The sequence below is a fragment of the Ascaphus truei genome, chromosome 2, assembly GCF_040206685.1.
Source record: "Ascaphus truei isolate aAscTru1 chromosome 2, aAscTru1.hap1, whole genome shotgun sequence".
Lineage (NCBI taxonomy): Eukaryota > Metazoa > Chordata > Amphibia > Anura > Ascaphidae > Ascaphus > Ascaphus truei.
This window is the reverse complement of record NC_134484.1, coordinates 227,257,446-227,270,873: the sequence shown is the minus strand read 5'-3', so window position 1 is coordinate 227,270,873 and position 13,428 is coordinate 227,257,446. Positions and strand designations below refer to the sequence as shown.

Below are 13,428 nucleotides of genomic sequence, written 5' to 3'. Positions count from 1 at the left end.
GTCTGTCTGCAGCCACACGAGACAAAATTGAAACAAAGGCATGTTAGTGAATAGTGCTGCCTAGTGAATTCAGGAAGAATAGTAGCATATTTAAACTTTTCAGTACCATAAGGCAGCCCAATGGTTAACATACACTAGGCAATATTATGGCAACACGAACATCAACATTGCAATTTTGGTCAAGTATTTGTATATAGAAAAATATTTTGCCATCTTTAAGAGGCCTATTCATGAAACTCAAAGAGTGACATTTCTGTGTGAAAATGCCAATTTTTGCATGGAAACCCATCGTATTTATGAAATAGTTCTTTCGGGTCCAAACTGAATTTTAGTTCACTTTCTATATCTCTCCCTTTCCTCTCTGTAAAATCCATCCATCTTGTCTGCACGTGGGAAGTGAGAAACACATTGCATAATATAGAACACATTTGATGTGGAAACTGCATACACGTTATATATAATTTTTTTGTAGCAATCTTTCTTCAAAGATAATTCTTAATGAATATGACAAAAACTCCAGATTGTTACCACATCAAAGTGCATTCCACTTTTGGACGATTTTGTACGTCAAACTCGCAGTTTAATAAACAGGCCCTGAAGAGCTTTATAAATTGAGCATTTCAATTTAAAAAAGACTGGAGTGCGCAACAGGTTGACTTGTGACCTCAAGATGGCAACATCACTTTTTGCAGTTGGGATCACTTTTTGCATTTAACTATAACATTTTGAACACCTAATTCAAACATATGGGGAGACAGCATCTACCTAAACTCTGTGCACAAAATAACGAGACACAAAACTGGTAATAATTATGTATAATTATTAAGTTGGACATACACTGTCTCAGTGAGCTTGCTAAGACTGTGCATGTCTAATTGTAAATTGGAAACTATTTTGTGATTTAATCAGTAGGTCCTGGTACACACATGTGACTGATTAGTCTATTAAGAGATGTCTTCCCCCAGGAGAGACGAGGAGATGACCTTTACTGTAGCAACTAGCATGGGAAGTATAAATATATATTTTTTTCTTGCACTTTATTTTGTAGAATAGTTTTTTCACTATATTTATTAGGGCCCTTCTGGTTTATGACCAGTTTTAGCTGCAGTGTAGGAACTGCTGATAGGGTCTACCTTGATGTGGTTGCAAGCTTGGAATGTATTGGCCACAGGATTACACTAAATTAGCTATACTTATGAGAAGCATAAACAGAGAAAAAACAGAGAGTAATGAATTAAATAATATGTCATATTGGATGTAGCATTGGGGCTTCTTTATTTATTGTTGCAAGTATTCATTTGCCAGTAGCCTTGTGTATGATGCACTTCTAAACAGCTTGCTTTGGTGATTTGCATAGGAGGGAGGTGGAATCCAGCTCTGTGCTGCAAGGATCTGTGAGGTCCTTTTTGGTATGGTTCACCCTCTCCTAAAGCCCCAGAACTCTCTCCCTCTCCTGTGTACATGTATTTTTCAGATCTATGGTATTGGAGACATTTTTGAGCAAATGTACAACTACCAGGAGAAGCTACACCAGAGGAACGGCTACCACTTCTTCTAAAGATGAAAGAACCACTCTGTGGCCTAGTACCAAAGATGTAAGACCAAAATGGAAGCAAAGACGAGCAAATGTTTGGACTATGACACAAACCGGTATCAGGCAAAGTGGCTCCTCCGATACCAAACAGACAATATCCCCTCTTTAATGACAATGACCGATATAATGGACACAAGAGACATACTGTATGTGTTTTTTTAACTGTTTTATACTGTACATACTTACATACTGTAGCACCCAAAAGCAAATACCAAGATTGATGGAACATGCTTGAAATTAGCAGTGCCTGTGAAAACTAATTAAATGTTCCCAGGCACTAGAGAAAGTTTGGGAAAGTGAATTCCACCATGTTTCAATATCTGTAGTATGGAATAAGGGAGATCATATAAAGATTTTCTGCTACTGTGAATATCAGGAAGGATTTACCTGGTATCACAATGGTATAATTGAATCCCAGAATCACACTGTTAAGGCTCTGCTAAAATGTGCCATCAGGCTAATTGTAAAGTAAACATAATTATTGTTACAGGAGAGGGGAGAAAAGTGTGTTTCAATCACAGTACAACTACTTTTCTAGTTTCAAAAGAGCTTACACCTTCTATCATTGTCACTGTTACAAAATGTACAAGTGGAAAGTTAAACAAGAGATAGCGATGTGAGCAGATCAGAGAAGATCAATATGAATGTATTGGTTTTATCTGACCCAGAGCAGACACAATTAGTGTCTAAAAGAATAAACTCTATAAAGTATGTACAAATCTACAGTTAAATATATTTAGGAGAAGGGAAATTCTGTTGGTATCAATATATGGATCAGTAGAGATACAGACCCATAATTGCACCATCGTTAAAATGGATAAAACAAGAATTAAGACGCACTCTATTTGAAAGTCACTATATGGGCCCCAATAATATAAAATAGTACGCATAATTTTGTACACACAAGGAATGGATTGTACATTTAGGATTTGGGAAATAAATCTATTAATCTAGTAGACACAAATAATCCGAAGGAGGTGATCAAGAATGTAAATAAGTAATTAGAGGAGGCCAGGGCGGTCTTAGAGTATAACACCAAAGAACTGATATCTAGCAGACAAGAATATGACGATACAGAAAAGGTTTTTAGGACAAGCTCCATTTTATTATATTGCTAATTGTATTAACGCTACATATGTTTAGACTTATATTACTAACATTTTCATTACCAAAATCATAATGGCAGAATCACATGTTCCAGAATTTTTTTATATTTTTTAGGGGGAGACTTGTAAATGGAATTAAAGTGATTTGGAATCCATGTTGTCTGTTAGAATTCATTTTGTTTCCCACGACTGAACTGAGAAAGATTGTAAAATATATTCAAAAAACACATTTACGGGAAACAATTGATTTGTTGAACAAGTAATTGTTTATAGTACATTTTGGGTACAAGATGACGTTTGTCCAAGGCCAAGATAAGAGTATAGGCTTTGTGCCCAGACTTTTCCAAGGATTGTTTAATTGTATTATTGTTTCATGCTAACAAGCTATGCATAGGTTACATTAGTAGATTGGAATTGCTACATTAATCCTGTTTGAGAACAAATGTGTCACAGTATAGATAAATAGCACAAGACTGTTCTCCATTGTTAACATGTTTTCTGTATTTGCCTGCATTTGCCTGCAGATTATTGTAACTGCCTCTAGGAAGAATAAATATTTGGAACTGCAAGAAATCTGTGTCAGACCACTTTACTGGGACAAAGAATCTGTATTTTCACACGCTTGGAACGTTTATTTTCAATCAGGATTTAGGAATTGGACTGATGTATGAAAACATTAAAAAAAAAAGTCAGTACTGTATAATTTAGCAGTCCTTACTTAGGACAGATTAATGGTTGTCTCATAAAAAGATTGTAAGGATCCGCGAGTCACGCCGCCCTTGGCGCACTCTTGGCTTATTTTGGCTTGCGACAAGGTGCTCCGCTTCCTCCGCTCCCTGCTACACATCAGCTTGGCCTTCCACCACCAACCACCGTACTATGCGCATCACGCACGCAAGTAAATGTGGAATCTCCAGGCCCACCTCCAGGTTGCGCCCGCGCGGTGACGGCATCGGTGCGTGGCGCAACCACGTGATGCGCGCGCCTGGACCACGTCATCTATCATCATCTGCAATCCTTCCCACACCTGTCTCCTGCACCACTTCAGCCAATCACAGCCTGCACTGAGGACGCGCCTCCACTTTGTCTGTCCATTCATTGGTTCCTTTCTCACATTTATGCTCAGCCGGCCCACTGGCTATTGGCTGAGCATAAACCTTTGTAGTTTCGAAGTGTTCACTGCTACCCTTGCCTCCACAGTCTTGTCTTGAAATCTTGGTTCCTAGCTACTGTGCTCCTGATCCTGTTAAAACGACGATCTGCATCTCTCCAACCCAGACCTCGGTAAATATACCATGACTATCCTCATCTCTCCAATCCTGACCACAGCTAATAGTACCTGCAATGATCCACACCTCTCCAACCCAGAAATCGGCAAGTATCTTGACTATCCTTACCTCTCCAACCTCGACCCGGCTACCTCGACCAATCTACACACCAGATGCGCCCACGCGGCTGTGGGTGGTGTTATATATCTATCCCCACCTCGGCCTCGCGGTCACGCCTTGTTTGAGGTGAGCACTCCGTTACAAAGTTACATTTCTGATTTATTAACATCACACGCACGCCGAGTTGTTCATGTCAATGTAAATAAACATCTACAAAATCCCATCAAATCTATCCCCGAAGTTCTGTCAAACGAAACGCGCGTTGTGTATTAGTCAGATGTGACGTTACGATCGTAACTGAGACTCATGTCTTATAGATATACTGTACTCAGCAGCATACAATACTACCATATTGTAGTAACATTTGGAAGTGCATCTATTAGAGTTACTATAAGTGGATAAACTGCACTAACAATAGTGGACAGACATTTGTGAGGCTCTGTGCAGTCCATTTATAGACTTAAGTCTCCAGCTTCTGAAAGAGTATTCTGCTCCATTTGTATTTTATACAGGAGCTCGGTTTGAGAGCTACCACTCTCCCCTCTGCACCACTCACCTTGTCACTGTATATACACTCGTGATTTACAGATTTTGATTGGTAGTTTGTATCATAATACTGATTTCTTATGGGACCATCTTAGTTGCACCCTAGTACCTTCAAACACATAGACATTCTATATGGACCACACGAGGGGTCCACAATTTTTTGGTGCCCAAGGGCATCTTTGTGAGTTCAAGAGAGTGGCGGGCACCAACCAATTAATGCACGCACTCACACACAATACACTTTGGGGGGGAATGCCTCCAGTGCTGTACCAGTCCCTCTCGCAGATGTGGTAGTTGGGCCTGACTTCCGGCACGAGAAAGAAAGGCACACAGCAGCTGTTGGCGGCACTGTATGGGCACCCACAAAAGGCTTGGCGGGCACCATGGTGCCCTGTCCTGGTCCAGACTAAGTACCTATTCAGTGACATCATGTTTTGTCCTCATGCAACAGATTAAACCATATTAGTCAATACAGCCACTGATCAATTAGTTTTTATTTGTTTTATTAAGTTCTCTCCTTATTTGCTCATTATTTTAATGATTAGATTAAAAGTTATATTGTATTTATATTTTGTTAAGGCGCTTCTTGAGTGCATCATATTGGGAACACTTTTGTAAATATTATTAAGTTCAACGGTTCCCAGATAGCACCCCTCCAGTACTAGAATTTATATAGAGCTGAGCAAGCCTCCCCTTCAACTATTGTGTCAATGTAAATAAATATCTACAAAATTCAATCAACGTTTGACCCTATTATTAGTCAATGTAGCTTGTGAGAACCAATGAACAAGCATTACATATTACACATATCCAGCCAGTGTATTGAATCCAATCTCTAGAATGGGCACTCAAACTGTCTAGAAGAATAGCACAATTTAGTAAATATGGATCTATATGCATTATCATTGATTTTTTTATGATGACATTCACCAGCTTAACATTTTAAATGACTATTCTTCCACCAGAGTACTGTAGGACACTAGTTGTCAAGGTTTTATGACTAAGCATTAATTAAACAATATTATAAGTAGGCAAGTCACAGGTTTACATTCCTAATGCTTTTTTTCATGTATGTGATTGAAATACCCTTGATATAGTTGCTCTTTCAATTACAATACAAGTGTGTGTCATATACATTTACTGTATATGATACTTGTGTTTCCTGGTTGTCACTTGTGAATATTAAGACAACTAATGTTTTTTTTTTTTTTTTAAATCTTATGTCAGACCAGTTTGAATTGTTGTCTTCCAACAGCTGGTTTGATCTCCCAAACTGTTTCATGGATCTAAAGTACTATCAGCCAGTTCCGCTAATTTTGAGAATATATCAAACTTTTGGTACTGCTTAGCAAGAGTACACCGCACTAGAATGATCAAGCAAAATCCTTTGTTTTCAATAGGCTTTTTTTTTAAACTAAAATAGGTGCTAATTTAATCAGTTTGGCAGAATATATTCTTTGATATGTATATTCATTCTACGGTAATAATGGAATTCCAGTGTAAAACTGCCTGCGAGAGGGATGGAGAAGGAAAGATATATTTGGGAATGGTGCGATTTGCTTGTAGACCCCGAAACAGATTATCCATACTCTACAGTACATGATAAAACAAATAATACTAGGGAAAATAACTGGAAAAAGTGGAATTATTTGTACAGATTAACAATAATTCAATTTCTTCTGGTCCCTACATGCCAATACAAATTAATAGAAATTAAATCCCACTCAACTCTTGCCCAAAAGGTAGCAGGGCTGACAAACTCTTGGTCAAAAGGTGGCAGGGCAGACTGGCTTTTGCAGAATAATAGCAGCACAGCTCATGGACAATAGAGCGCTTAAACGCTGGACAAGAAGCAGAGAATCATGCATGCAGGGCTTATAGCCTAGTGCACTTGCAGGGTGGAGGCACAACAATCAAACTGATATAATTGGTAATTAGCCTGAACAAGATAGTCTCAGGTAACAGAAGTCAGCCACACCCAAGGTCTGGAAAAGCAACAAAACTTTTTCTTACCCTCAAAACTAAAAAGGAACTAAATAAGATATTTACCTGCTTCTGAAGTACACATGCCAGAGGAAACATGCAAATTGTGCTGCAGTAGCAAGAGGACAATCCATAAATCTAATAGTTCAGGAGTTGCCAACACGTGGTCCATGGGCCACTTCGGCATTTGTAATGGCCCGTGTGATACTTGGGGATCAGCTGCTCCTTAGCTCTCCTCATGCCATTTCCCCCCTCCCAACCGGCGCCAGAAGTTGAGTTCAGCTTCAGTATTCACCTGTGGGTCCCCAGCTCCCCTCTACCGTGGGTCCGTAGGCCTCCCCCACTCCGAACAAAAACTTCCTAGAGGGATGGAATTGAGTGAGAGGGGGGACTGAGTGAGAGGCTATGGGGAAGGGGGCATGAGGACAGTGGCCCACCAAAAATGTGTACCCATTTTTTGGCATGCCTGAAAAAAGGGATGGCCACCCCTGGTATAGAACAAGAGGGTAGCCGAGCACACCAAACAAAAGATGCAATAGAATTAGTGCAAAAATATCATTTTAATGACTGAACACAGTCATAGAACATCCAACGTTTCGGTGACTAGCACCTTCATCATGGATTGTTTGGTGTGCATGGCTACCGTCGTGTTCTATATACTGTTACCCTGTTAAATCTTTTTGCCTGCTGCACCCATATCTTTCCCCTGTTGTGCTTGCTTTTGTCCTCATTTAGTTGGGGCATCGCAAGTTGCATATATCCTGATTCCTTTGTTTTTCACCCCTGGTATAGATCATAGAAGGCATATCCTGCTTTGGAATACTAGGCATCACAAGCGTGGTCTGTTTCCATACTTATGGCTCTTACACCTCTGACTGGGGAGGCATCAAACGACAGTAGCAAAATCCTCTAACTGATTTGAAATTCTCTTGGAAGTAAGCAAGAGGGCATACCACAAATGCAGGATGAATATTTTTAGCCTGATGGCTAGGACACTGGGCAAGCCCACACCTGGTTGCTTCTCACTGGCCAAACGAGAATATTGTAGCATTTCGGGCCTTTCAGCAAATCTTCTCCTTTGCCCAGGAAAACCCATTTTTTAATCTGTGTATTATGTAGTCACGATTGATTCTATAATATTGAGTGTCAATCACAAGGATCCTGTTCTCGTTTAGCCAGGAAAAAGAAAGCCTGAAGGGTTCCTGTACCAACATGTACCAGAAAAATAACAAAACCTGTGAGGAGAAACCGTTAGGACAAAAATACATGTGGGGAGCCTTGTAGTGGCTAATGGAGCCTGATTTGTTGGAAGTTTAGTCTTGAACCACAACTGGGTGGGGCTTAATTCCCATTAGTTTGTACTGGCATAGGAGAGACGTAGAGAGAAATAACTAATACAGTATGTAAAATTATTGAAATGTTTCTTTGTATGCATATTTCCCAGGTATAAAGCTTTCCCCAGGTATCATTCATAAGAAATTAGTCTCCCACTCTCTTTCTAGTCCTCTCCAGGCAATGCCCATATCTCAGGGAGGCAAGATTTCTCTAAATTTTCTAGATCATTCTTAATAAATATGGCCCAAACACCTGTTTTTTTTATTGCATCAAATTGTATTCCGTTTTCGGACAATTTTGCATTGGCAATATCAGAGTTTAATGATATACCTCGTTGTGTAAAAAAATAACTCACTTTAACAATTTGCTGGGAAATGAAATAAAATGTATACTTATAGACATACACATGCACCTACATTTACAGAAATATTTCAGACACATACATAAATTCAAAGAGAGGCACGGATATACATAGACACACAAACAGACATACAGATATACTGTACATAGACATGCATACACAAATGCAGACTTTCCCAGATATACTGTACACACATACAATAGACATACACAGACATACATAGACATATTCATAGAGCAGACACACGTAAAGACATGTACAAACAAACATATATACAGTTATGCAGACAGACAAAGAAATACAGTGTTTAACAAAGACATACATACACACAGAAAAACAAACATTTCCGCTCTTTCTCCATTTCTTCTGTGTGCTTTCATCAGACATGACCTGTCAGTCCAAGCACTTCTCCAAGTCTCGCGGTAGTAAATGCAAGCAGAGCTGCTTTGGGGAGAGCTGCAGTACCGACAGGTTAATGGTTAAAGCTCAGCCCAACAGAGCTTGGAATACAACACTGAATATCTGGCTGCAAGAATGAATCTCTAATACTACCTGCATTTAATATGCTAGTTTGTTTTCATTATTTTGCTTCTAAAATGTTTTCACTGCAGTTTCTCCTAATTTCATACTAAAAAATACAAAAAGCCAAATACCAGAAAAATACTTCCTTTTTTTTTCTGAAAACTGTATTTTTAATATAACAGATGATATAAAAAGAATGAAGTTAAAAAAGTTTTAATATATATTTTAAATATTTTAAAAGTGCTTTGGGTTCACCATTCATTGCACCAACATTCCAAAATACTGTCCACAACTGGAGAGTTGTTATTATCCTCTTCTTTAGAGTAGGGCAGTTGTATTCTTTATACTGAAGTCACTCTCATTACAACTTCACTAGAACAACTGTCCTCTAGGGAGTCTTCCTGAGGAGGCCTCATTCGATTGAACAAATGTAGCAGTACATATCCACATTGCAACCGGGGAGAGCTTAACTGGGTATTATGAACTAAGGTCCTGGATCTGAATGCATTTAATGGCAACCACAATGTCCTACTGGTTAAAGGTACTGCCCGACTGCTTTCCTCTATGTCTGTGGCTTTGTCATAATTCATTACATCCCAGTGTAGGTTTACAGCTCGCCAGCGCTTGAAAACCTTGTACACAGCTGCTCCTTCGTGGACAATTAGACCTGAAATCAGATTACATTTTGAGTTAAAAGCGGGCACACTATGAATACAAATTCTTGTTTTAAAATGTAGACTCACAACGTTTACCATGTACGGGGTATATACAATGTACGGGATCCATGCAAACAGGAGATCTAAGAAAATAATTGAGCTGTTTTTCACTATATATTTAAAAGAAACAATTTTTGGTTTGTGATCGCATTTATGACACTGGAAGTATTGGAATGGTTGAAATGCATTACTAATCCCTCTGGTTTCTGCTTCTTCTGGAACAGCACAAAGCAGTCCCATTTCCAACTGCTGTTATCTAAAACATTGGGGAGGATAGGAAGTCGCAAAAAACAAATGCATTCACAATTAATCTCATTACACGTCATAAGGCCCTCTATGTGTCATCTATGATACACAAGTCAAAGTGCCATTTCTACATAGCGAGATAGAGCCAGTCCGGTGCTACTGCATAGAAAGTCTTGTTGCTATTTATCGCACTTTATAGAGAATGACCCAAACACTGCTTTCTCCTGACTGTAAGAAAATAAGGCTATCACAAATGTTTTATTTTAGATTTTAATTTGTAGAAGGGTAAAAGAACATTTTACATTTTGAGGCTACATTTTATAAAGGGTGCACCTTGCCTTAAACAGCTGTAACAATTATATTTATTTAAGAAATATTTTATATGCTTAGTGAATGACATAATTTAAGATGTGATATCAATAGCAACTGCAGGATATGAAAATATCTGTACAGTGTCACTTGGCATACATATTACGCCGCCCGCTTTTTTTATGAAGGGCAGGCGTGATGGCGGTTCCATCGGTGTCACTGCACCGAGCCCCACAGGTACAGAGGCCCCGTGCTCTCCCCCATGACAAACTGATTGCGGGTTGAGAGCGCAGGCCTTTGTAACTCTCTTACGTTCCCCGGCGGCTTCACCCGGCACCTCCTCCTGCATGGTCCCTTCATCATGGCTCCGCAATGAACAATGGCATCACCTTGCCATGATAACGGGACATAACTTGATGTCACAACGCCAGGCAGCATCCCCTTGCCATGACAACAGGATGCCTCATGGCACCGTGATGCCATTTGACGTCGCAGAGCCATGATTACTAGACTATGCCGAAGGGAATATGCTGGGAGGAGATGGTAAGAGCAGAGGCCCCGCAGACATTCCAGCCGGACCTGTTATTATGCTTAAATAAATCAAGACTAAAGTCACAGACAGTAACAGAAAAAAGTCCCCTGTAGATCGAGGTGATAAAGAGACCCTAATTGCATGCACACGATACAGAAATTGCTAACATATGAACAAGGAAACCGTATTGTGTCAATTTCAAATTGAATAGATGAGATTTCATACCGATGCCAATAAAGTCTGTAGAAAAACTCCAGAGAAAATGATCCATAGCAGAGAGATTATAACAAAGTATTAAGCAGTATATTTCTCTGTATGTCATTACATACCTTGATTAAATATAATATTAAACAGCAATGACTGATAGATAACCCGTTTATTTGACAATTAACAGCTAGTTACTGCTGATCACTGGAATCAGTGGTCAGTCTAGTACATCTAACAGACTATATATATATATATATACATATATATATATATATATATATATATATATTTAGTTTACAAGTAAATCCAGAGAGAGTGTGACGCACAGCCAAAGAGAGTGGGTCCACAATATCATAAAAAATAAGTCCTTTGTTCGTCCATATGCAGAAACAGAAGTGAAAACCTCCACATGTTTGGTGCCCCAGCACTTTATCAAGGAGTATACTCTCATTACAACTTCACAGTGTACAAAGTATACTCCTTGATAAAGTGCTGGGGCACGAAACATGTGGGAAGTTTTCACTTCTGTTTTCTGCATATGGACGAATAAAGGACTTATTTTTTATGATATTGTGGACCCACTCTCTTTGGCTGTGCGTCACACTCTCTCTGGATTTGCTTGTGGACGTCTCAACAGTGACAGCACGCCTGAGCACGGATATAAGACAGGGGCACTTCTGATATGTGAGTTACAGTTTCTATATTATTATATATGTGGTTCAGCTAGATCCAGGGATAATCCTAATGAGGGGCTTTGTAATGGGTTAATTCCCGGTACCTTGCCCCTTCAGGGATTATTGGTCCCCATCAAGACGGCAGACCACTGAAGAACTGTGTTTAGTCTATCCTGTAGCCCCTGTACCAGTGCTGTGGACTTATATAATAGATACTTATATCCTAGATCCGTCACTAGAGCGCTTGCATCACTGAACATTCTCTGCACATATATATTTAGTTTGACTTTTTTTTGCTGTTTTTGGTTTGCTTTTTGTCTTTTTTACACAAACTCAAATTGAGAACATTTTGTTTGCCTTTTAACATAGTTAAACTGTTTGTTTCACTAGAGCGATATTGTAGTCTATCAGGGATAGAAATACCACCGCTCATTGAAAAGACTCACTCTTTATTTCCTCTTTCATGTTCCCTTTGAAACCTTTAATGAGCATGCCATAAGGGCCGTGCTTTTTTTTTTTATCCATTACCTTAAATGTCTTGTACATTATATTTTACTCTGAAAATGGTTCCTTCCTCAGTGCATTACTGTTTAGGAGCACCTATTGTATGTTCTGTAAAAGGAAAACTGTTATGCAAATGAATGAATATAAATGATATAAACAGTGGTTAGCAAATATAATTTCTGATTATCCCACAGAGCAAAATGTGACAGGATGTGTCACATTATTATATTTGCTAATGAGGCTCAATTTTTGCATGGCAGCATTGTGAACAAAGAATATAATGTTGCAGTGAAATAGCTGTAGTCGCTACATTAACGTTTTGACAGATATGTGTGTTAGGTGAAATGTTGGCTCTTCTGAAATTTCTACTCAGTGTTGTCAAATAAATAACTGCATATCCCAACAGTGGATATTTTCTTTCTTTATGTGTGTAGATAATTCTATGTGCACAGTTTCTAAAGATATAGAATACCACAGTGCAAAACGTATAACAAATATTTTATAAAGTTTGAAAGCTGCAGAGTGTGCACTCGCATTTGGTACATTCTTTTCAGCAATATAAAAACATAAGATCAGTAAAACCTATGCCGCAGACAAACTGCAGTCTCACCGCCTCCGCTGGTAATGCCGCCTCCGCTCTTGCTGTTGTCTCGCGTGCTGCACAGGTTATCACTTCCGGTTCCATCCTACAGTGGGATAAAACAGGTCCTGCTCCTAAGGTTGGACTCAATGCGTTTTGCTGCATCAGATTGACCCCTGATTAAGCTGATGCATTAAAACCCCAACCCCAGGAGCAGGACATATTTCATCCCATAGTAAGATGGAACCGGAAATGATAACCCGACCAGCATGCGGGATGCCAGCAATAGCGGAGGCGGTGAGACCGCAGCTTGTATGTGGCGCGGGTGTTACTGATCTTATGTTTTTGTATTGCTGAACAGAATGCACCAAATGTGAGTGCACACTCTACAGCTTTTACATTTTATAAAGTATTTGTTATACGATCTGCACTGTGGTATTCTATATTGTTTATTTTTTGATATTGTCTACATGGAATTATCTACACACACAAAGAAAGTCAATAGCCACACTTGGGATATGCGATTATTTATTTGACAACAATGTGAGTAGAAATTTCAGAAGAGCCAAGATTTCACCTAACACACATATCTGTCAAAACATTATTGCACTATTTTCGTGTTTTTTCTATTTCCTCTTTTGATGCCTTCTTGTGCTCCCCGTGGCTTTGGAGAGATAAGATAATGCAACAGTCATATTTTTCTTAGCCCAGATAATTTTCTATAAACAAGACTATTCAAAAATAGTTTGAGAAATAGCTTTTGCATTTACTAACACAAAATGTAAAAGATAAAACACGCATCCCTGCATACAGTAGTTGCATAGA

At 39.0% G+C, this 13,428-nt stretch overlaps 1 protein-coding gene across 2 annotated transcripts in view; it reads right to left on the bottom strand.

Moving 5' to 3' along the window:
• Window positions 1-9,032: 9,032 nt before the first annotated feature.
• Window positions 9,033-13,428, bottom strand: part of MARCHF11 (membrane associated ring-CH-type finger 11) — a 70,440-nt gene continuing 66,044 nt past the window's right edge. For both annotated transcript variants that reach the window (XM_075585928.1, XM_075585929.1), the window contains one exon: window positions 9,033-9,502. In XM_075585928.1, the coding sequence (XP_075442043.1) occupies window positions 9,177-9,502 (326 nt within the window). In that variant the 3' untranslated portion in view covers window positions 9,033-9,176. The remainder of the gene's footprint in view (window positions 9,503-13,428) is intronic.